This window comes from Cervus elaphus, chromosome 6, assembly GCF_910594005.1.
Source record: "Cervus elaphus chromosome 6, mCerEla1.1, whole genome shotgun sequence".
NCBI classification, from domain to species: Eukaryota; Metazoa; Chordata; class Mammalia; order Artiodactyla; family Cervidae; genus Cervus; species Cervus elaphus.
Window position 1 is genome coordinate 6,070,584 of NC_057820.1, and position 24,214 is coordinate 6,094,797.

General features: G+C 45.7%; 1 protein-coding gene across 1 annotated transcript in view; it reads left to right on the forward strand.

Annotated features, from left to right (window-relative positions):
- TAPT1 (transmembrane anterior posterior transformation 1) overlaps positions 1-24,214 on the forward strand; it is a 59,586-nt gene that overhangs the window by 6,210 nt on the left and 29,162 nt on the right. The window contains exons 2-3 of the mRNA XM_043906133.1: positions 6,377-6,507; positions 19,382-19,500. Coding sequence (XP_043762068.1) covers positions 6,377-6,507; positions 19,382-19,500 — 250 coding nt within the window. The remainder of the gene's footprint in view (positions 1-6,376; positions 6,508-19,381; positions 19,501-24,214) is intronic.

The window sequence follows — 24,214 nt, forward strand, 5'->3', positions numbered from 1 at the left end:
TACACTATAAAGACAGATGTTTGACATAACAAATGAAAGTCAGTCTTGCTAAGAAGGGATGAAGCACCAGCACAGCGTGGAGAAAACTCAGTTCCTGAGTCATGTCCAGCTCTTTGCAACCCTGTGGACTGTCGCCCGCCAGCCCCTCTGTCCGTGGGAGCTCTGGTCCGTTGAGCCAGCCGAGTTCTTGAAGAATGGCAGCCACAGGTCAAAGAGCAGTAGTCATCTTCCTGAATAGTTAGCCGGGCAGTCTGCCTGTATCACAGGACAAGTGAGTTCAGGGATGTCCGTAGAATGGAGAAAACAGTGTTTAAAACAACAGCAACGACAAACAAAAACACTGAAACACAGCTATGCTCCAGAATGGAAGGTTCCAGAACAGAAGTAGCATCCTGCAGAATGTATTCATGACCAGCAAAAGGTTAGTGGAGGGTGGGGGGCAACCACACAGCAGCAGGACTACCTTATCATGCCTTAGGAGCTCGGGCCACAGGGCAACAGAATCCCCTTCTGCAGTGTGAATCAGAGGCTCCTTCTGAGAGGTGGAAGCCAGGTCAGGGCTCGGTCATCTTCTCTAGTGTGATTGTCAGATAGATGGATGATAATTACGGTCTAGGAGAGAGTGTGTGTTCAGTCGCTCAGCCGTATCCAACTGTTTGCAGCTCCAGGGACTGCAGCACGCCGTGCTTCCCTGTCTTTCACCATCTCCTGGGGTTTGCTCAAATTCATGTCCATCAAGTCAGTGATATTATCTGACTATCTCATCCTCTGCTGTCTGCTTCTTCTTTTGCCTTCAGTCTTTCCAGCATCAGAGTCTTTGCCAATGAGTCAGCTTGTCGAATCAGTTGGCCAAAGTATTGGAGCTTCAGCATCAGTCCTTCCAATGAATATTCAGGGTGGATTTCCTTTAGGATTGACTAGTTTGATCTCCTTGCAATCCAAGGAACTCTCTAGAGTCTTCTCCAGCACCAGAGTTTGCAAGCATCAATTCTTCGGTGCTGGGTTCTATTCCCAACTTGCCTCTTAGCTTTTCAGTGACTTTGGACAAGTCTCTTAAGCTCTGAGATTCTTGATTTGCAAAACGTGAACACTGTTAACTGCACCTTTAGCTCTCAGAGCTGTGGTGAGGATTTTATGAAGTAATGTGTGCCGCACCTTTGTAAGCCACCTCAGTCAGGTGTTTCATTTGTGTTAGTCCCTCAGTCATGTCTGACTCTTTGCCAGGCTCCCCTGTACTCCAGGCAAGTATACTGGAGTGCATGGCCATTCCTTTCTCCAGGAGATCTTCCCACTCCAGGGATCGAACCCAGGTCTCCTGCACTGCAGCAGATTCTTCACAGTCTGAGCCACCAGGGAAGCAGAGGACCCTAGTTCCTTACGCAGGGCCAGGCCTTCAGGAGTGTGGGGGGGTGGACAGAGGACTGTGGGGAGGGGGAGGTAAGAAAGCTTTCCAGCTGTCTCACCCCATGAAACTCGGTGCTTTTGTTAGTATTGCTTTAATGTTTCTTTTAAAACTGTTCTCCAACCCACTAGTATGGTGTTAATGATAGGTAAACCCTACCCTTACACTCAACTCACTGGGGGCTGGACTTCGGGAAGATCCGGATACATGGCGCTTGGTTTCAGAAAGCTTAAGGGCTGGTGAGGGAGCCGCTTAGTAAACAGTGTAACATCACGGAGGTAAACCCAGGGTGCTGGGAGCACAGAGATTGGGGGGGGGGGGGGGCGGTTCCCAGTTTTCCAGAACACAGTGGCCTATTTACAAAAGCACTTAAGACAATGATAGAATAATCTAGTGCCAGAAAGCACAGGCTTTAGGGATGGACTGCTTGATTTGAATGCTGACTGTACTGTTTGCTTCTTCTGTGACATTGGGGGCCTCCTTCACTTCTCTGTGCCTCAGTTTCTTCATCTATAAAATGGTGATGATAAAGCCTGTCTCATGGTTATGAGAACTGTGTACTCAAAACATGTTTTGTCCTTTAATGCTTGGGTTTACTGTTAAATTTTCCATTGGAGAATCAAAATTGGTGTTTACAACTGAAATTCTTGCATTTCTAGAGGTAGAATCCTGATACAGTACTTCTTCACATTTATAATAGAGTTTTTTAAAACACCCTTATAGGTTTATATTTTATAATTTTTTAAAACTTGTTTAAGGAAAATACCTTAGGTTATATAGTTTGTTAAATATGCTTGTTAGATGTGTTCCCTTTTATCCTTGGAAACAGGAGTGCAGACATAGCTGTAAGCATTAGGTGACCACCAGACTCGGATTGGCTAGTGCTGTAGACCATGTGAAGTTACTAGTAAGTGGTTCCAGAGAGCGTGTCATGCTTTGCGGTCTTCACACCCTTTCATACCCAGTCCCTCGAACATCCTTTGTGAGTGACAAGCAGATAACAGGTGTTATAAAACCGCTCAGAGCCTCATTTCGCTTTTCTGTGATGTTGAAATCTGTGGGTCGAGCGGGGTCCCAGGACCAGTGGGGACAGAACTGGTGTGGATCCGCCCTCATCTGACTGCTCTTCCTGTGTCCTCCGCTGGACCAGAACAAAACCCTCTCTCTGGAGGAAGCTCCGTCATCTGCGGGCCCAGGGAGGACACCAGCCCGGAGGATAACTTCCTAAATAAACAAGGGTACAGGGTCAGGCTGCAGCCCGCGGGCCCACCCAGCCTGAGCTTGCCCAGGTTCAGGACCGAAGGAAGAGCCGGGACGTGGCAACAGAGACCTCAGTGGTTTAAAATGGTTGAGGGGAGAGGGCGCTTCTATGTGTGAAGCGAAGTCCAGCACACACAGTCACGTGGTGGTGGGCTCGGCTCCCAGGGAGAAGGGGGCTCTTTGGTTACCAGGGAAACCAGCCGAGGGCCAGGCCCCTCCCTGCCCTTTGACCAGCACAGTCTGGAGCTGGCCAGGCCCGGGGTGGCTCTGCAGGAAGGTCAGCCCTGCGCCTGGGACACAGGTGAAGCAGGCCCTGGTCGGTCAGGGCATGGACAGAGAGCAAGAGGACAGCCATCTTGAGTGGCCTGACCACACAGACAGGTCATCCCAGCCTTTCAGTTTAATTTGCTTTTCAAAATGTAAACTTGTGTGACAGCCTGTTTATCTAATCCTTCACATGCCGAGGTACTAGTGCGCGCCCCCCCAGCTCCACTCCCTGCCCTTACTGGCTGTGCCCCTGGGGCGGAGGGCAGGTGCTTGTCGGGGACCATCCTTTGGATGCTCACTGACCGGATGCTCCAGAGCTCTTCCCTGCTGAGAGCGCCTGCATCTCACAGCACACCTGCCCCAGTCCCGGGCGCTGTGCCCGAGAAGCTGCCGCGCTCTGCTGCCGCCTCCTCTCATTCCGAATTTTGCTCTCCGGCTACAGCCTCCTCTGTGACTGCCTCCCTCTCCTCTGAGCCACACGTTTGTTCAGGGAACATGGGCTGAGCCGCTCTTCAGCGCTGCGCCCTGAGGGTGCAGAGGGAAAGGAGAACCCCGAATGAGAGCGTGTGTGTACCCGGGCTCCAGGGGGAAACCCGGGGAGTCTTCCGGGAGCCGGGTCACTGGTGAGCCCTGAACTAACGGTGGGGCTGCGGTAGTGGGCTCAATGGGGAAAGGGTGGGGTGCAGTTTGCTGGCTAAAGGTGCCTTTGGAATTTCTAGGTGGAGTTGCTCATAAGGCAGTGGGAAATAGGAGCCCAGGCTCAGGAGTCAAAAACGGAAGCTATGGCAACATCAGGATTGAGGTGATGGTTTTGACCTTAGACCACCCCAGGAGAGTATGTGTAGGAAAGAAAGATGAGAAGAGAAAAGGAAAGGTGCCTGGTGACACATGAAACAGTACGGCCTTAACGGGCGGCCGGAATTTTACTGTGGCCTTGTCTGTTGCACGCCTGTGTGTGTGAAGTCGCTCAGTCATGTCCGGTTCTGTGCAGCCCCTGGGCTGTGGCCCGCCAGGCACCTCTGTCCATGGGATTCTCCAGGCAAGAAGACTGGAGTGGGTGGCCATGCCCTCCTCCAGGGGATCTTCCTGATCCAGGGATGGAACCTTCATCTCTGGCATCTACCTGCATTAGCAGGCAGGTTCCTGGGAAGCCCGTAGGGAACCAGAGCCCCCAGCCAGACCCGCAAGACCGTCAGGATCAGGTGCAGGAAGACCAGGGAGTCTCGTGACTCGACCCTCGGGGCTTGTGATCCCGCTTTCTGGCCTCAGTGCCAGTTTGTGCCAGCGCAGTTCCTTCTGTTTCCTGAATGTCCCGTGGCTTCCCAGGATTCATTCACATGAAAGAACTGATATTTATAGATATTTGTTAATGAGAGCATCTCTCCTCTGTCCAATTGGAAAATCGAACTGCGTTCAAGTCTTAACTGTTTTATCTTTCTCTTCCACTTTAACTGTCCTTGTTTACAGCACAACACACTCTTTTTTTTTCTCTCCTTCACGTAGTAGATCTTGTGCTGGATCTAGCCCACCATCAACATGTTAGAAAGTTCTGAGCCAGAAGTTTCACTCCACACGGATACGGTTGCCTTGAGGCACATAGGTGGAGTTCACACCTTGTCTCCGTGGTTTCAGCCGTAGTGTCCAGAGAGCGCCGCGCTCGTGGTCACTGTGTGATCTGACCTGCCTCTCTGCCCGGCTGCAGTAGGCACAGGTCGGGTTCTCTCTCCACCTCTTTGAGTCTCCAGGTGGTTTTCATGGTACCACTGACTCTCCAAGTCGATTATGAATCTTGTATTTAAAGAAATCTGTAATTTGGAGGTGGGTAGGACTCTCACTTCTGCATATAAGCAAGCCACTTCACCTGATGTTCACAGAACTACTGTCTGTCCCAGTGCTGGAAGAAGTCAGCTGTTTTAGGCCCACTGAAAGGTAGTAAGTCCACTTCTGAGTCTTCCTAAAGGTTCTTCCAGAGTGTTTAGGACTGTGCAGTCGTCCCCACGCCTGCAGCCTTTAAATCCTAGCATCACATAAGACAACTCCACATGTGGACGCTCATAAGTGAAATTGACCTCCCTGCTTTGTCATCTGTATGAGAACACCAGCATGGGGTTTGGGAAAGGACCATGAGGCCAGCTCAGAGCAGAGAGGCTGGTTTGCAGCCCTTGGTGTCCTGAGTCCGGGAAGAGAGGACGGCCTCCCAGAGAGTGAGAGGAGGGAGGGAGGGGTCTGAGGTCGGGGGCTGAGTGGTCACAGAGGCGGTGGGCTTCCAGGAAGTGTTGCTCGCATGGTAGAAACATTGGGATCAGGTAACAGCCTTATTTGGCATCCCAGGTCTGCCAGATACTGCCCAGTGGAAAGCGTTCAGCCTCCTCTGGCCTTTCTTTCCTCAACTGAGATGAGATGACGGAGGGTGAATTTGCATCAGAGGAATGGAAAACAGGTGGACAGGTCCATGGGGAGTGCGGTCTTCAGATGGGGTTGAGGTTCTGTCTTGTATGACTCACAGTTACCATTGTGTTGGGAAGCCTTCACCTGGGGAAATGGCGTTATTTAGACACTGGCAGCATCTCTGAGGCTGAAGAAGAAGAATTTGCACCAGTGTAGAGTGTGTACTTCACCCCAGCTCACTCCTGGGCTGGAGGCGCACCTCTCGGGTGACTCAGCTCGTGTGTGTGTGTGTGTGTGTGTGTGTGTCTCCATTTTCTATGTACTCGGTACCCACTCTCTGTGTGTGTTTCCGTGTGTGTGTGTGTGTGTGTGTCTCCATTTTCTATGTACTCGGTACCCACTCTCTGTGTGTGTTTCCGTGTGTGTGTGTGTGTGTGTGTGTGTGTGTCTCCATTTTCTATGTACTCGGTACCCACTCTCTGTGTGTGTTTCCGTGTGTGTGTGTGTGTGTGTGTGTGTGTGTGTCTCCATTTTCTATGTACTCGGTACCCACTCTCTGTGTGTGTTTCCGTGTGTGTGTGTGTGTGTGTGTGTGTGTGTGTGTCTCCATTTTCTATGTACTCGGTACCCACTCTCTGTGTGTGTTTCCGTGTGTGTGTGTGTGTGTGTGTGTGTGTGTGTCTCCATTTTCTATGTACTCGGTACCCACTCTCTGTGTGTGTTTCCATTAGTATCTTTTTCCCTGCCTTCTACTCTGCATCAGCCCAGGCCCTCTATCACCTAAGGCCCCTCACGAGACTCTCACAGAGAACTTCTGACTTATATTCTGGCTTATAGCAGTGGCCCCTGGTGTATTCCCATGACATTTTCAGTTAATATCACACAAAAACGGTAGTTTTCTCACTCTCTGCTGATGGCTTATGTGCAGTTTAGTTGGGCGCGGAAATGTAGATTACTTTATTATCTTGTTTTACGTATGTATTACCTGGGGCCCCAGCTAGCCATGGAAGTTGCTTGATAAATGCTGTTCTTTTTGTTTTGTCATTTTTTTTCTTGTAGAGCTTTCACTGTTGAGGTTCCTCAGCGCTGAACTAACCAGAGGGTACTTCCTTGAACATAATGAGGCCAAGTATACAGAAAGAAGAGAAAGAGTGTACACTTGTATGCGAATACCAAGAGAATTGGAAAAGGTACTGTTTTGGGGGTTTTTTTAATTACTTGCCATCATTTTAAAAATTATGTCAACATGTTAATTCTGTTAAAAACAATGTGAACTGCTTGAGTGGAATTTTTAAAATATTGGAAATAATGTGATCATGAATAATTAGGTGGGATAGGAATTCCCAGATAGGAAGAGTTTTTAAAAGGTGCATTTTTCAGTGTCAGATCCAGTGATCTGTAACTTCGCTATTTATTAAACTTGCTGAATTCCCATTTGAGTCTTCCCTAGTAGCTCAGTGGTAAAGAATCCACCGGCCGATGCAGGAGTCATGGGTTTGATCCCTGGGTCAGGAAGATCCCTTGGAGGAGGAAATGGTAACTCACTCCAAGTCTTCTTGCCTGGAGAATCCAGCGGAGAGAGGGGCCCTTGCCCACCAGGCTGCCCGTCCACGGGACCACAGATGAGGTGGACACTAGTGGCGGCTACACAGTACGAGCAACAATTCCCATTTATGTTCCATTCAGATAACTTTCTTCAAGGAATTACTCTCTTCTTATTCTTTTAGGTCTCCTCAGTTTGTTTTTCCTAGAAGCAGTTTTTTTTCCCCATTCAGCACAATATAAATTATTTAATTTCACCCTTTGTTAAAGTGTCAGTTTTTCAGAAAGCCCTCATTTTTAAAAATGTAAAGGACACTTTCTCCAAAGAAGATTGGATAGTCTGTTTCACCTTCAACACAGAAAACATCTCAGTGTGGAATAAACATGTAACAGCATCCACTAATCCTTCCATGTGGTCCTCCCTTGATGTGTCCTAGGCCACCAGGACTGATCAGATACGAAGCCAAGGCTGCCCTTTTCCTCTGCATTCACAGAGTTGATGAGTCAGAACCATTTGGAAATTTCTTATGAGAAGGAAAGAGTTAAGCAATAATTCAGCTTTCAGTTCAATTCAGTCACTCAGTCATGTCCAATTCTTTGCAACCCCAGGGGCTGCAGCACGCCAGGCCTCCCTGTCCATCACCAATTCCCAGAGCTTGCTCAAACTCATGTCCATCGAGTCGGTGATGCCATCCAACCATCTCATCCTCTGTCATCCCCTTCTCCAGCCTTCAATCTTTCCCAGCATCAGGGTCTTTTCTGATGACTCAGCTCTTCACATCAGGTAGCCAAAGTATTGGAGTTTCAGCTTCAGCATCAGTCCTTCCAATGAACATGCAAGACTGATCCCCTTTAGGATGGACTGGTTGGATCTCCTTGCAGTCCAAGGGACTCTCAAGAGTCTTCTCCAACACCACAGTTCAAAAGCATCAATTCTTCTGTGCTCAGCTTTCTTTATAGTCCAACTCTCACATCCACACATGACCACTGGAAAAACCATAGCCTTGACTAGACGGACCTTTATTGACAAAGTAATGTCTCTGCTTTTCAATATGCTGTCTAGGTTGGTCACAACTTTCCTTCCAAGGAGTAAGCGTCTTTTAGTTTCATGACTGCAGTCACCATCTGCAGTGATTTTGGAACCCAGAAAAATAAAGTCAGCTACTGTTTCCACTGTTTCCCCATCTATTTCCCATGACGTGATGGGACCGGATGCCATGATCTTAGTTTTCTGAATGTTGAGCTTCAAGCCAACTTTTTCACTCTTCTCTTTCACTTTCATCAAGAGGCTTTTTAGTTCCTCTTCACTTTCTGCCATAAGGGTGGTGTCATCTGCATATCTGAGGTTATTGATATTTCTCCCAACAGCATTGAAATCACACGCAAATTTCTGGGTGGATTTCTCACAGAAACTTGTAAGCTTTTCATGTTTGTTGTTGTGAGTATTAAATTGTCTTCTGGGAAAATCTTTGCAGGTCTTGATGGGACTTCAATATAAACCAGTGTTTTTCTTTTTTTTTAAGATTTATTTATTTATTTATTTATTTTAGTTGAAGGCTAATTACTTCACAACATTTCAGTGGGTTTTGTCATACATTGATATGAATCAGCCATAGAATTACACGTATTCCCCATCCCGATCCCCCCTCCCACCTTACTCTCTACCCGATTCCTCTGGGTCTTCCCAGTGCACCAGGCCCGAGCACTTGTCTCATGCATCCCACCTGGGCTGGTGATCTGTTTCACCATAGATAATGTACATGCTGTTCTTTCGAAACATCCCACCCTCACCTTCTCCCACAGAGTTCAAAAGTCTGTTCTGTACTTCTGTGTCTCTTTTTCTGTTTTGCATATAGGGTTATCATTACCATCTTTCTAAATTCCATATATATGTGTTAGTATGCTGTAATGTTCTTTATCTTTCTGGCTTACTTCACTCTGTATAATGGGTTCCAGTTTCATCCATCTCATTAGAACTGATTCAAATGAATTCTTTTTGATGGCTGAGTAATATTCCATGGTGTATATGTACCACAGCTTCCTTATCCATTCATCTGCTGATGGGCGTCTAGGTTGCTTCCATGTCCTGGCGATTATAAACAGTGCTGCGATGAACATTGGGGTGCACGTGTCTCTTTCAGATCTGTAAACCAGTGTTTTTCAAACTGTGGTCTGTTGTAGGACCAGTAGTAGGTGGAATAATCCATATAGTAAGTTGTAATCGATGAGGATTTATTCTGTTTAATTGAAGAATAAAAAAGTATCACATTGCATTCATTGCCTGTACTCAGGGTAAGTGTTGTTTTTCTTTTTTTTTGAAACTTTGGTTTCACTTGTATGTGTGTGAAACATTATTAACGTGAGAAAAGTTTAGTGGACACCGCTCACACACACAGTTGCCATTTTGTTCTAATCCTGTTTCCCATGAGAAAGGCTTTTGGTTTTAGGACTATTTAGGAAATGTTGATTTAGTCTCTGAGAACAATACTTCAGCTGTTTTACTGCTTAAAATATACAAAAGAATATCATCTTTTTCACTTTAGAGAAGTTTCTTCTATTAGGTTGGTGCAAAAGTGATTGTGCTTTGGCCCTTTGATATTGGAGTACATTCTTATATAAATATGATTATGTTATACCCCATTTTAAGGTGCATTTCTCACTTTTTTTTTTGCTAATGACATACTACTTGCTGTTTGTTTTACATTTATTTTAAGACTATAAAAATGATGTTAGACAAAAAGGAAATTTGAGCAATTTTTTAATTCAAATTCAAAATGGGTCGTAAAGCAGCAGAGACAGTTCATAACATCAGCAATGCATTTGGCCAAGGAACTGCTAACGAACATATAATGCAGTGGAAATTCAAGAAGTTTTGCAGAGGAGGCGAGAGCCTTGAAGCTGACGGGCTTAGTGGCTGCCCGTTGGAAGTCAGCAGCAGGCCTTGAGAAAATTATCACGGCAGATCTTCTTAGAACTACACAAGAAGTTGCCAAAGAACTAATCCTCCACCATTCTACATTTATTCGGCATTTGAAGCAAATTGGAAAGGTGAAAAAACTCGGTAAGTGGCAGCCTCATGAGCTGACTGAAAAGTCAAAACAAAATCATTGTTTTGAAGTGTCGTCTTCTCTTATTCTCTTCAACAACAACGAATCATTTCTCGATCGGATTGTGATGTGTGACAAGTGGATTTTATACAACCAGTGATGACCAGCTCAGTGGCTAGACCAAGAAGAAGCTCCAAAGCACTTCCCCAAACCAAACTTGCACCCCAAAAAAATGGTCTTGGACACTGGTGGTCTCCTGCCAATCTGATCCACTCCAGCTTTCTGAATCCTGGCAAAACCACTATATCTGAGAAGTATGCTCAGCAAATGGATGAGATGCACTGGAAACTGTTACACCTGCAGTCAGCACTGGTCAACAAACGGGCCCAGTTCTTCTCCATGACAACGCCCACCACACGGCACAAAACCAAGGCTTCAGAAGTTGGGCTACAGAGTTCTTCTGCCTGTTCGACCTCTCACCGATCGACTACCACTTCTTCAAGCATCTTGACAGCTTTTTGTAGGCAAAACACTGCCATAACCCGCAGGAGGCAGAAAATGGTTTCCGACAGCCCGCTGAATCCTGAAGCATGGATTTTTATACTACAGGAGTAAATAAACTTATTTCTGTTGGCAAAAATGTGTGGATTCTAATGGTTCCTATTTTGATTAATAAAGAAGTGTTTGAGCCTAGTGATAATCTAAAATTCACAGTCCAAAACCGCAGTTACTTTTATACCAACTTAATAAGACTAGGTGACGCATAGAGGAAAGCAGACTTAGATTTCAGTTTAATTCCAGGCTTAACTATGTCTCGTAACAGCATGAATTCACTCTTCTGTCTCTAACGCCTTTATTTGATGTGGGGAGGGGGTCCCGCTTCAGGCATTTATCGTGAGAGTTGAGAGGCAGTCGAGACGTTCATGGTAATATAACTTATTTTTATTGGTTACCTTTGTGTTTGTTTGTCTATATAAAATACCATACTAATTTTTAAGAAACTGTTGTTGTTTTTGAGGGGGATAAATGCTACTGTATTTCCACCTAACCTTTGCAAAAAGAGAAACTTGATAATTAAAGAGCACTTTGTGTCTTCAGGGGTTGCAGATACTATAAAGCATGTAATTAATGCTTATTCTTTTAAAGTCAAGAGAAAGGTCAACTCAACATCTCCAACCAAACCTCTTTTGCAATTATTAAAAAGAAAAAAAAGACAGGTTTTTTGTGTAATATTGTCAGTAGATAAACATGTTATACTTGACATTTAGTAAATGTGAATTGCTTATATAAAGTAGTTTTTCTAGTTTTATTAGCACATTTTTATGCTTGAACTTCTCAATGAAATGTAAGGATATGGAGTTTTGGAGCATTTGTTGGCTTGGGGGCAACATTTCTTCTTTTCCTCCACAATCCTTTCTCCATGCTCCCACATGCTCCAGTGGTTCTTGTTTAGATCTGCTACTGACTGCTCGTATGCTCCACTTCGGGAGCTGTATTTTTTTCTTCCACACAAGGAGGAAGCTAAACTGCAGTATCCCTGCATCCTGAACTGAGATCCAGGATATTAAAGTGGTTAAAGGGCATGAACTCAAAGGCCAGCCTGCCTGAATTCGAATCTTGGCTCCACAGTTTATCAAGTGTGAGGCCGTGACCAATTCACTTCTGTTTCCACGTGCCTCAGTTTTCTCATCCAAGTGTTAATTACGTGGTAAGCCTTCTGTGGGCTTCCTAGGTGGCTCAATGGTAAAGAATCCACCTGCAATGCAGAAGACGCAGGTTGGATCCCTGGGCAGGGAAGATCCCCTGGAGAAGGAAATGGCAACCCACCCAGTACTCCTGCCTGGATAATCCCATGGACAGAGGAGCTTGGCAGGCTACAGTCCATGGGGTCACAGGAGTCAGACATGACTTAGCAACTAAACAACAGAAACCTTCTCTAAGTGTTTTAAAATCCTTTGCTGAAGTCTCACTTCAGCATATTGGAATGCCCTGCCCTTGGAGAACAGGAAAAAGTTCATAAGGTTTCTTGTCCCCTGGTTGCACTACAGTGGCCGTTTCATTTGCAGTGGGGATGGCAGTCGCCCTGGGCTGAGTCTAGCGGGGAGTGGTTGGGAGAGGACTGGTTTTCAAGGTTCTCTGTGTCCCTCTTTGATCTCCGGCTCTATTTCTAACCATCCTGCTTCACTTGCAAATGAAGGGCTCTTCTTACCCTGGAAGGGTCGTGATTTCTGACCCCCAACCTCTTGGATTGCTGATCTCAGGCAGAAAGAACCTTTATGAAAAATGTTTTCTTCCTTTTCTCCTTTCAGTCAGGCTATCTGAAAGTGAAGCTTATGTCTTTCATGGGAGTTTAGCTGATGGCTACAGAGATAATGCTTGCTCTTTGGAAGAAAAGCTATGAAAAATCTAGACAGTGTATTAAAAAGCAAAGACATCACTTTGCCGACAAAGGTCCATATTGTCAAAGCTATGGATTTTCCAGTAGTCATATGCGTATGTGAGTGTTGAACCATTATGAAGACTGAGCATCAAAGAACTGACTCTTTTGAACTGTGGTGCGAGAGAAAACTCTTAAGGGTCCCTTGAACAGCAAGGAGATCAAACCAGTCAATCCTAAAGGAAATCAACCCTGAATATTCATTGGAAGGACTAATGCTGCAGCTGAAGCTCCAAAACTTTGGCCACCTGATTTGAAGAGCTGACTCATTGGAAAAGACCCTGATGCTGGGAAAGATTGAAGGCAGGAGGAGAATGGGGCGACAGAGGATGAGATGGTGATGGCATCACCAACTCAGTGGACATGAGTTTAAGCAAGCTCCGGATGTTGGTGATGGACAAGGAAGCCTGGTGTGCTGCAGTCCACAGGGTCACAAAGAGTCGGACACAGCTTAGCAACTGAACAACCAACCACCCACCCTCATGCAGTTATTTATCTTCTTAGTCTTAGTTTTGAGTGCTATGTTCCAGGCACTTTTACTGTGGGGAAGTACAGAGATAAACATGGGACTCGTGAAGGGAATGGCAAGGTGATGAAAAAGAGGGCACTTGTGTACGTTTTAGGGCATACGTGGAGGTGTGTGTTAGTGTTAGTCACTCCATCACATCCAACACGTGCAATCCCACGGACTGGAGCCCACCAGGCTCCTCTGTCCATGGGATTCTCCAGGCAAGAATACTGGAGTGAGTTGCCATTCCCTTCTCCAGGGGATCTTCCCGACCCAGGGGTTGAACCTGGGTCTCCCATATTGCAGGCAGATTCTTTACCATCTGAGCCACAGGGAAGTCCATGTGGAGGTGAGGGGGTGAGGTATACTAGGGAGACCCAGAGCTGGGAGATTGTTAGCACAAAAGAAAGGACAGGTGCAGTGAAAGGATGGGTTGGAACCAGGGACTCTGAAGGTTAGACCAAGGAGTTTAGACTGGCATCGGAAGGAAATTAAAATTTTTTCTTGAGAATAATTTTATCTGTGTCTGTACAGAATGGGCTTCCCAGTGACACAGTGGTAAAGAACCTGCCTACTGATGCAGGAGACACAGAGACCTACCTGGGCTGGATCCCTAGGTCAGAAAGATCCCCTGGAGAAGGAAATGGCCACCCACTCCTGGAAAATCCCAGGGACAGAGGAGCCTCGAGGGCTACAGTCCATTGGGGTTGTAAAGAGTCGGACACGAGTGAGTGACTGAGCATGAATACCTAACAGTGACTTAAACAAAAAGGTTTTTAAGAAATTTTGACAAGTCTAGAGGAAAATCTGTTTCCAGCGGATTCATGAGGCCAGCATGAACTCAAGTCCTTTTTATCTTTCTCTTTTACCGTCACTGGCAGCAAATTGGCTCTTGGTCCTCTTGCTGCCTTTTACTAGAAGGATGTCAGCTGCACCTCAGACCTTGTATCTGCATTATAATCAGGAGATGGACGGTGCCCCCTTCTCCACCATCCCTTTCATAGTAAATTAGAAGCTCCCCCAGAGGTGCCCAGTGTGCCTTCTTCCTCCGATGCCTTGTTGGCCAAACTGAGTCGCACAGCCATCCCGCTGCACGGGGACTGGGCTTTTCCAGCAAAGGGAGAAGCAGGTGGAGGGTGGTGATGGGGTCGTCTGCCCCCCAGCGCTCCGCTTCTGAAGCGTAGCGATGTTCCGCATAGACTAGAAATAAGAGAAGCCGGGAGAGGTCAGGCCACTCCAGGCATGTGCTCTTCAGGTTCAGACCAGCTGATTAATTCACCGCTTAAGAAATCTATCCCTCACGTTAAATACATGTCAGATGTAGGGGTGATTATTATGAAGACTTTTATCAAAATTTCTTTTCTATGGTAACATACATTTATATAGCTTTGCCTATCCTAAGATGTAGAACTAAAGTGAAATCATAATTTAGACTTTTCTTTGCCTTATAATTCTGCATTTTGACAGTCTTTTTCATTGTTACCATGCTTTGTACATTAGAGTTATTTATAGAAAATTGAATTCAACTGCTTAGTCTTAAATAGTAACTACTTAAGATCATTGAGTTGAAGAGATAAGTATGACGGTGGGTATAGAACGTTGTGTTTGGGGCATAGACTATGTCACTATTGCAAAGGACAGGTTAGTGTCACACAGGCCATCTTGGGGTGGAGACGAACAGCCTCACCTTCTCATCTCAGGTCCTCAGGGAGAGCCCAGTGGCCGATCAAGGCATTGCTTTGGCTTTGACTGTCTTCGTCTGAGATTAGGAGGTCGGACTGGGTCATCTCAGGACGGCCGGCAGTCCATGACCCTGTGGATGAGTTTACACACAAGAACAGGATGTGGCAATAAGGGAAAGAGTCACAGAAGGGAGATTTGATATCTCTAGTGGAGGAACTCAATTCTGCTTTTTTAAGTCAGACAGGTGATAAACATTTAGGAAAAATAAATCAAAAACTTCCTTTCAAAATAAGGAATCGAATGAACATATCACGTAAAGCCTTCTGTTGCTCCGTAGTGTGAGGGTGTGTTAAGAAGATGTAGCTACAGCCGCTATTTGGCTTTTGTGTCAGTGAGACAGTCCTGAGATGGCGCTGTGAAGCTGGCCGAGAGCACACGGGCGCTCTTGGCTTGGCTTGACGTGCGCTTCCTCCTTTCCGCGCCTGGCAGCAGCTCACACCCATCTTTCTCCTCGTGGGGGAGCTTTGCTGGCTGTTCCTGCCTCCCCTGGGTGCCCACTCCCCAGCCCCCGTCCCCACCCCAGTTCGCGCACAGCCCTTGTCTTGTCCCCAGCGCACCCAGAGCACATCCTTCATGCGGCCCTCACTCTGCAGTCCCCGCTAGCTTTGAATTCCCTGGGGAAGCGGCCCCTCCCCAGTGACCTCGTATCCCGTGTACAGGACTGAGCAAGACTCAGGAGTGGACCCGAGCCTCACACACTGAGACCAGGGTGGAAAGAAAGCCCTCCTCCTGCTGGACGCCTGCTTCCCGGCCCCCACCCCACAGCAGCGCCCGTGGCTCCAGGAGCTGCTTGGGGGCTGTGGGGGAGATGGATACAGAATTGCCAGAGGTGGCTTCTGCAGTTCAGAGAGGCACCTTCCAATCCCTGTGCTGCTTTCAATTGTAGCCATAACGTTTTATTTATTTTGAAATTCCAAGTGGCATTAAAAGGAAGGCAGGAGGTTTTGGTCAAAAAAGGAAACATTTTTTAAAAGTGAAGAAACCTTGCTCTGCTCTCTGTGGAGAGGGGCCAGCATTTTATTTATTACTTTTCAGGTTGGTATCTTTCAGATGATCAAGAGCAATAGCAGTAGGTTAAAAATGAGTGTGGTAAGAGCTGGTTGTGGAACTTTTCACTAGCAGGTGATGTTGACCAACAGTGTTACAGAATCGTGATTTTCACATTGAAGTTCAGATGTTAAAAACTTAATGGTAAATCTTTTTTTTTTTAACATACAAGCGCAAATCCAGTGGCAAAGTTGAGGCTGAGTGGCAGATGTCGTTGGTAGAAATAGTGCTTCAGTCTCAAAACCACGTCTTCTGCAGACCTGCGGGAGGCTGGCCCTGCCTGTGCTGCTCAGGCCCCAGGTGAGCCCCCGAACCTTGCTGCAGATTTGGGGGCGTGGCAGTGAGGTCCAGGTGGACATGAGGCTGGACGGAGGATGGACAGAGGCTAGCACCCAGCCCTATTGCCCAATACCTGTGAAAGTCTTCTGAAACCCTGCCACACGAGATCTCCCGCAAGACAGAAAGGCAGGGGACTCTAGAGCGTGCACTGAATGCTTAGTTAAGAGAGAGGAGGAGGGAGAAATCAAAACCTGAGTCAGCCCTGGGAAGTTTGCATACAAAACCTTGTGTAGCATTTTGTCATCCATCCCTGGGAAAATCCACCAGCTGGAAAAGAGGTATTAGCTGGCAGCTGCAGTGTAGGATTTCTTCCTGAAGCATGTTCATTATGCTTTGGTGTCTTTGCATTTTGTTATTCATATAATTGCAGGTTCAGAGAGATGATGTATTTATAAGGCTTCCCCCTCCACCACCCTGTAAAGCTGAGACACAGCTAAGGCAGGAGATAGTTATAACTTATACATACTTGTACATAATTTATCATCTTCTACAAGATGGGTAAAGTTGGGGGGGTGTGGCACGGAACTGGAGCAGGAGAGAAATGGGGAAGGGGCGAGAGAGAGACAGGGGCCCAGGGTGCACGGCGACCTGACTACCATCTGATTGGACGGGTGTTCACCCACGGTCTAAAGAGGCAGATTCCAGCAGCACCGTGCTGCTTTGATTTTAGCCACACCACTGTATTCATTTTGACCTTTCAAGTGACATTTAAAGGAGACTTTTGTTTCTCAGAAGGGAAACAGAGGATGGCAAATGACACCAGTCGCTCTGCTTTGTAGTTACAGCCTCTACATTTTAGGGACAGTTTCATCAGGCATTGCTTAAGACTGCGTGACTACTTTGTGGTTATTTGATCCCAATGAAAAGTAAATAGTAATACTTGTCTGTTTTATCAAGGTGGGCTTCCCTGGTGACTCAAGGGTAAAGAATCTGCCTGCAGTGAAGAAGACCCAGGTTCAGTCCCTGGGTTGGGGATCCCCTGGAGAAGGAAATGGCAACCCACTCCAGTAGTGTTGCCTGGGAAATCCCACGGACAGAGGAGCCTGGCTGGCTACTGCCCGTAGGGTCACAAAGAGTCAGATACGACTGAGCGACTAAGCAACCACAACAGTCTACAACATTTTATCAAGATGCCAAAGCACGCTGCCTTCTATACCTAGCAAAAACTGGGCCTGAGATATTTTGCTGCACTCACACGGCTTCAAACCTGTGGGGCCTGGAGGCAGACAGCCGCAGGGTGCAGGCCAGCTCCCTGTGGGCACGGCTGTGGGCAGGGGGTCCAGCCGCCAAAACCGTGGCTTCCTGGTGTGCCTAGCGGGGCTGACTCAGCAGCTCAGGAGCTGACGGGGGTGAAGCAGGCAGCATGGTGCTGGGGGCCCGAGGACACGGGAGGCCCCCTTGGCACAGGGCCTGGGTCACCGACAGATTAAACCAGAGGCCCTGGAGCAGCAGCAGGGCACCCAGGGATTCCTCTGCCTCCCTCCAGGGTGACTGCTCTCAGGATTACATCTTGTCTATTGCCTTTTAAGGACATTTTCTCATGGTCATTTGCAAAGGATTTAAAAGAACGCTGTGCTTTGTGAACGAGCGTAACACCTGAGCAGTAGGTACAGGAATGGAGTCACTTTCCCACATTTCTGAACCCTGAAAGGCATAGCTGGGTGCTTTCCTGGCCCCCAGTTGACGTGTCTTTGACCGCAGCCACTTGCTTTCCTTCCATTTTCACGCTGTGATCTGTCGTTGCGATAGCTCCTGTGGTCCCTAGGCGCTGAGCGTTCAGGGCTGGGGGGATTTTCACTTCCTGGGCTGGTTTAAAATGCGACGGGAAGGCCCTTGGACGTTTGTTACTGTTGCTTGCCATAGATGAGAAGCAATACTAAAACAAGTTTCTCTAAGCCTAAGAGGGATGACTGTTGTCTAAGAGAAAGCCCGCTTCTGTAAGAGACGCTGTCGGTCTGGTGAGGAGACCCCGGAGCGGAGCGGGGCAGGGCGCTGTCACGGCGGCATCTCCTGAGGCCTCGCCCCGCTTGTGTGCCCCGCCCGCTCCGTGCCCTGTCATCGTCTCTGGTGTCTGCGTCCTCATGTCTCTTGAGGGACACACCAGTCACGCCGGATGAGGGCCATCCTCATGACCGCATTTTAACTTGATTCCCTCTTTAAAGAGCCCCCTCCCCAAGTACAGTCACAGGCGGAGGTGTGGGGAGGGAGGGGTGTGGTCAGGGCTTCAGCATATGAATTGCGGGGAGGGTATGCAGTTCTTCCCGTAACAGTGTGGGTTTTAGCTACTTAGTACATTTCTGTAGGACAGTTTATTGACTAAGAATACATGGAGTGTTGTGTGTGAGGGTGTGTACGTCATACCATGTTTGTGCGTCAAATGTACAGAAAGTCATCCCTCTTAAAACAGTACAGGTTAACAGCCTGGGTGTGGCTATTTGCTAAGGCATCACAAGATTCTGCCTTCCATCTGTGAAGTATTGTTGTTCAGTCGCTAACTTGTTTCCGACTCTTTGCAACCCCGTGGACTGAAGCACTTCAGGCTCCTCTGTCCTCCACTGTCTCCCAGAGTTTGCTCAGATTCAAGTCCGTCGAGTAGGTGATGCTGTCTAAACGTCTCATCCTCTGCCACTCCCTTCTCCTTTTGCCTCAGCGTCAGGGTCTTTTCCAATGAGTCCACTCTTTGCATCAGGTGGCCAAAGTATTGGCCTATTTTAATTTCATGGCTATAGTCACCGTCTGCGGTGATTTTGCAGCCCAAGAAAATAAAATCTGCCACTGCTTCCACTTTTTCCCTTCTATTTGCCATGAAGTGACGAGAGCATGAAATATAGTCCTGAATTTAACAGATAGAAGTGTACAGTGTCACCCGAAATAGGGAGGATGTGGCAGGTACACAAGAAGGGGCAGCGATGCAGACATTAACAGCTGCCCCTCCAGTTAGGAACAATGGCTTCTTTGCACAGCAAGTTCAAGTGTGCCTGAAATTGTGTTAAAATGAATACTCTCTTTACATTAAAGTTAGAGTTTACGTTTTATCTGAAAGGTTTTCTATAACATCTCTGCAGCTTGAGGAGAAGTACCCAGAGAGCTACATCAGATGTGGCATAGCTGTGGTTGAGGGTGATTTGTCTTTGAAATAATTAATTTGTGTAGGTGGTAAACCAAGGGCTCTGAAAGAAGAACTACAAGCTTGCATTTTGAAAAGGAATTCTTCATTAGAATATGGCTCATATACACAAGGAGAGCTGTTAACTTGTTATTCCCATAGCTAAGTTATGAGAAATGAATTTCCTAACAAGTTTAGAAATTCCTTGATTGTTTGAAATATTCATCTACAACATTTTAAAGAATATTTATTTTGCATTTTGTCTTTTACGTTCTTCTCTCCTTTTAAAATCCAGCTCATGGTGTTTGGAATCTTTCTGTGCCTGGATGCATTTCTCTATGTGTTCACCCTGCTTCCTGTCAGAGTCTTCCTGGCCCTATTCAGGCTCTTCACCCTGCCTTGCTATGGCCTAAGGTAAGTTTTAAGATGATAAACTATTGTAAAGGTTTAAATTATTTTTGCTACTTGTGCTTAATAATCACTTGGATAGATTTTTTTAGAATAGGGATAATTTATTAAGTTTCTTTTACAATTTGGCCCTTAATGCATCAACTAATGCTGTTTATCTTTGTAGTGAATATTATATAATATGCTTATATAATATTTCTACATTTTATCTGTACTTTTTTTTTTTCCCCCAAATGGTTCTGAACCAGAACCTGTTTTGGCCAGGCGGCAGATGTTAATCATGCAGGAGAGTGTGCGTGTGTGTGTGTTTACTTGCTCAATTGTGTCCGACTCTTTGCAGTCCTATAAACTGTATCCTGCCAGGCTCTTCTGTCCATGGAATTCTCCAGGCAAGAAAACGGGAGTGGGTAGCTTTTCCTTTCTCCAGGGGATCTTCCCAACCAGGGATCAGACCCAGGTCTCCTGCGTTGCAGGCGGATTCTTTACCATCTGAGCCACCAGGGGGCATAGAAAGGGCCCATCGCTGAGGGTCAGGACCAACCGCATGGCCACTCTGCAGGCGCAGCCTGTACCTTTATTTTCTTCCTGTCCCCAGCCTCTTAAGCATCGTCTGTATAAAGTGAGGACCAGGTTCTAGGCTGGGGAGTGGAGGGGCGGGTAGCATCAGTAGCCCCTGTGGAACCCCCACTGCAGGGCTTCTCCTCCATCTCATTTAAGAGCCAGCGTCTTTGTGGCCTGGCACACCTTACCTGCTTACAGGTGAGATACCCTCTGATTTGTAAGAGGGGAAAACCCTGACAGACATTGTCCTGGTGGGAAGAATCAGACAGCCTGGCCCAGCACTGATGAACTGATGACTCGTGAGCCACTGCCTGACTTCTCTCAGCCTGGGTCCCCATCCTCAGAAAGGGGATATTTAGAGCCGGCATCTTTTACTGCAAAGACTAAGAGATGTAAAAAGAACACCCAGCGTAGTGACCAGAACAGATACTAGTTTCCTTCCTTCCTTCTCTTCCGAAACTAGGAACAGGAAGATGAAAATGTAAAGCTTACATGAATCTTGATGCTTTATTGGTCTTGAGGTTAGAAATTGAATTTTACAGTTTTTTTCTCGTAGTTGTGTCTCCATGCCTCTACCCTGTGTAGTCCCTCTCTGTAACATTATTACAGTTCTTAGCACAGTTGCCCAAGTTGCATTTGTAACATTGCTTCACTTTTTAAAATACATTTCATTCCGTAAAGTTTCAGAATACTAAAATGAATAATATGTGAAACTTAGCTATGAAGTAGGTGACTCTTCCATGGGTATATTAAATGTATAATTAATAGCATTATTATCAATAACCACAGAAACTAAGTTATAATATACAATATATACAGAATTATATGTTTTCTTTTCAAAGTCATGGAAGTTTCTCTTTTAGTAAATGAGCGTGTACTTGATATTTAGTAAGTACCGAATGACATTCGGCCTTTTTGAAAATGAGCCTTAATCAATTTTAGTAAGGAAGAAATCCCTCCATATAAATTAGAAGAATTTTATTTATCATGATATTATGATAAGAATAAAAACTCTCCTTTGCAAGATCACATGGAATAAAACAATTATAAGGATTAAGATTACATCATTGTTACATGTAGTACTTTATACTCTGTCTTCTTACTCTGCTTCCAGAATGAAAGAATTATGTTTTATATTTTATTAAGTACAATTAACCAAGTGGGAGAATCTTTTTTAGGAATTTACCATCAACTTTAAGGTATTCAAGTACTTGATTTATGCCTCTGGAAGAATTTTTAAGAAGGCCTTATTCATACCAGGAGTCGATTTTGGAAGACATCTGTAACATTCACAAAGCCTCACCTTGTATACTATCACTATTTCTTTATCATCTTTGGGAGCTCAATAAAGTCATGGTTATTTCAGTTACGTTTTCAGAAGAGTGAAAAAAAAAATCTAATAAGACATGTACTAAACAGAAGTCTTCATGTGTGCTTGCATAACAAGGATGAACACATGGAAAGTTGGGTAAAGCCAGGTGAGGCTGCCTAACATAAAATAACTGATGCCATATATAGATTTTGATGTCTGCTCCATGAGCTAGGTTACCTCTAAGTTATTCTCAGCTCAGCAGTGTGAGGCAAGTTCCTACTCTAGCTATCTTTAAGTTTGTTCTGTGTGACTGTTGGCGTGGTGAGGTGGAGGGTCAAAAGGATGTGTAACCTAAAGACTCCTTCCTTCTGGAGGGGCTCCTGGGGTCTCAGCCCTCAGTGGATGTTCACGGGGTGAGTGGCAAGGAGATTTGCCGTGTTCTCGGGGGCCTCTGTTTCTGGGCTCTTATTTGAAGAACCATCTTGCTGCTGCAGAGGCGTCTAAACTGTGTCCCTGTTGCTGGGGGAGCAAGGCACCAAGGTCGCCTAGAGAAGCCCTTTGGTGTTTGTTGTGGAAACCGGGAGAGCTGTTGCAGAGTGCCGGGGTGCCTTGAGCCCTCTGCTCCTGGTGGCTTCAGTGGATGGTCAGTGGTCCCTGGAGCCGACCATTTCTAGACCTTTTCAGATTTTTTTCTTAGCAGATAAAATAAAGATGATAACTGTCATATATTACTTTAAAATGCTTTTCAATCTAAGTTACTCTGAGTGACGTTTTAAAGCAGGATTCAAGTCTGTTCCGTTTTCTTGCTCTTGCAGCCAGGCCCACACTAGAGGGCAGCCGTCACACTGCTGCAAGGCGCCGTTCTGTTTTCCTGGGCAGATGCTTCTTACTGTTCTGCAGTTTGGATCCTCTGAAAAATGACATTTTATGCCATCACTTATATATGTGTATATAACGTGAAGCACAGTTAAAACGGTATAACAAAGTTTCAGCACTTCTGAGCGCTCCGTGAGCATAGGCAGATCATACAGAGTGTGGAGACCCTGCCTTCCTGTCACAGTGCCATCCTGCTCTATCAGAATGCAGTACTTTGCTGACAGTAACGTGGGCTGCAGTTCATATTTTCTTTGAGCAATTTAGGGAGCAATGTCTTCTGAGCATTATTTTTTTAAAGCTCCTAACTTGAAATATAATGTAAAAAATTGTATTACCAAAACTATTGTTAATACTTGTCTAAAATCTTTCAAATATTTTAGGAGTATATAAATACATTTCCTTTTTTTACAAAAGTATTAATCAGACAAGTTTTGCCTTCTTTTTCTACCAACATTCTACTTCTCTTAAGGATTATTTGACTTTTCTGTCCTGTGGCTGTATCATGTTCCATCTTTTTCAGCAAGCAAAAAGTGTTCTTTCCTTCAGTCTGACTTAATTTTTTCGAAGAGATAAGAAAGAGACCAGCAAAGAGGTCAATTGTATTTTTTTCTATTTCCTTTTTCTCACACTCCTGTGTTTTAGTTTCCTTTATGTTAAAAAAAAAAAGTTAGGGACTTCCGTTGTAGTCCAGTGGTTAAGGTCCCATGCTTCCAATGCAGGGGCACAGGTTCGATCCCTGGTCAGGGAACTAAAATTCCACCTGCCGCTGGCTGCAGCCCAAAACAAACAAACACACTTACTGTCTTCCTAGTCTCTTAGTTCTTAGAAATTATACCCAAAAAGTTGGGGATGGAGGAAAAAGGATATTTGTCAAAGTGGTCAGGATGCTGGCTGAAGCGCAGCGCAGTCCGCAGGCCTTGGTGCTGTGTTGTCGGGGTCCCGTCGGGCCAAGGGCTGGCACGGCCCTCCTTTCAGAAATGGGATCAGCGCTCTCACCTCCCGTTCGTGCAGTCACGTCTGGCGCAGTGTTTGTGGGGCCTGTGGAAGCTGACAGTCTCCCAGGTTTTCTGCTTTAGAATGGACTCTCTGCATCCACTTCTGAATCTTCCGTAAACCGGCCACGGGGTTTGGCTTGGGGGTTTTATCGGCCCGGTCATGAAGCCGACTCGCTGCCTTTCATTCAGGCTGAGGCCGGGGCCACTCAGCAGCGCTTATGGAGGCCGGCGTGTATTGTGGCTGCTCCACTGGCGGGCGCTTTGCCGGCCTCTGACCCTGTGAAAATATTTTTTATTTTGAGATGTTGGCAGGGTAATTTTTCTTCACTCTGTGGTTGTATACATGTTATCTGCAAAGGGTGCACTGCTTCCATAAAAAGTTTACACCCACCCGTAGCAATTTCAAGAATAATTAGGTGAAAGTTATTGCTAACGAATTAACAATCTTGAAAAATCTTTGCTATATTTTGTTATAGGTTAAAATAAATACATGCAGGTTCTCTAGAAGCCTGTTGATTTATGTATTTCTTCCCTCTTTCTCAGGTAGGGTAGTATAATTTTGGGAAAACATTTGAGAAAATTCTTGAATTTGGATAATTTTTTAAATGAAGAGATGAAAATGAGAATGAAGTCTTGATTTATTATATGAGATATCTTTGTTTCTTGACAGAATGAAAGTATTCTGTTTTTAGAAAAGTTGACTGCTCTACAGTATAATGTGCTTCATGCTAAAGAGGCATCCAGTGTTATTTTTCTGAACCTATGGGATAAATAAATAATAACAGTTGTGTGTGTGTCTCTAATTTACCTGGCATTTTTATGAATCCTTTTTCCTCCTCCAAGCTGTGACTTAATTTTGTGTTTTAGAATCCTCAGTATTAACTTGAGTTAAAAGTTGAGGGAAGTTGTAGAGAAAAATGATACTCTCTGGTGCCAAGAACTGATAGTTTTGAAAACTTTGCTACGATATTTTAGA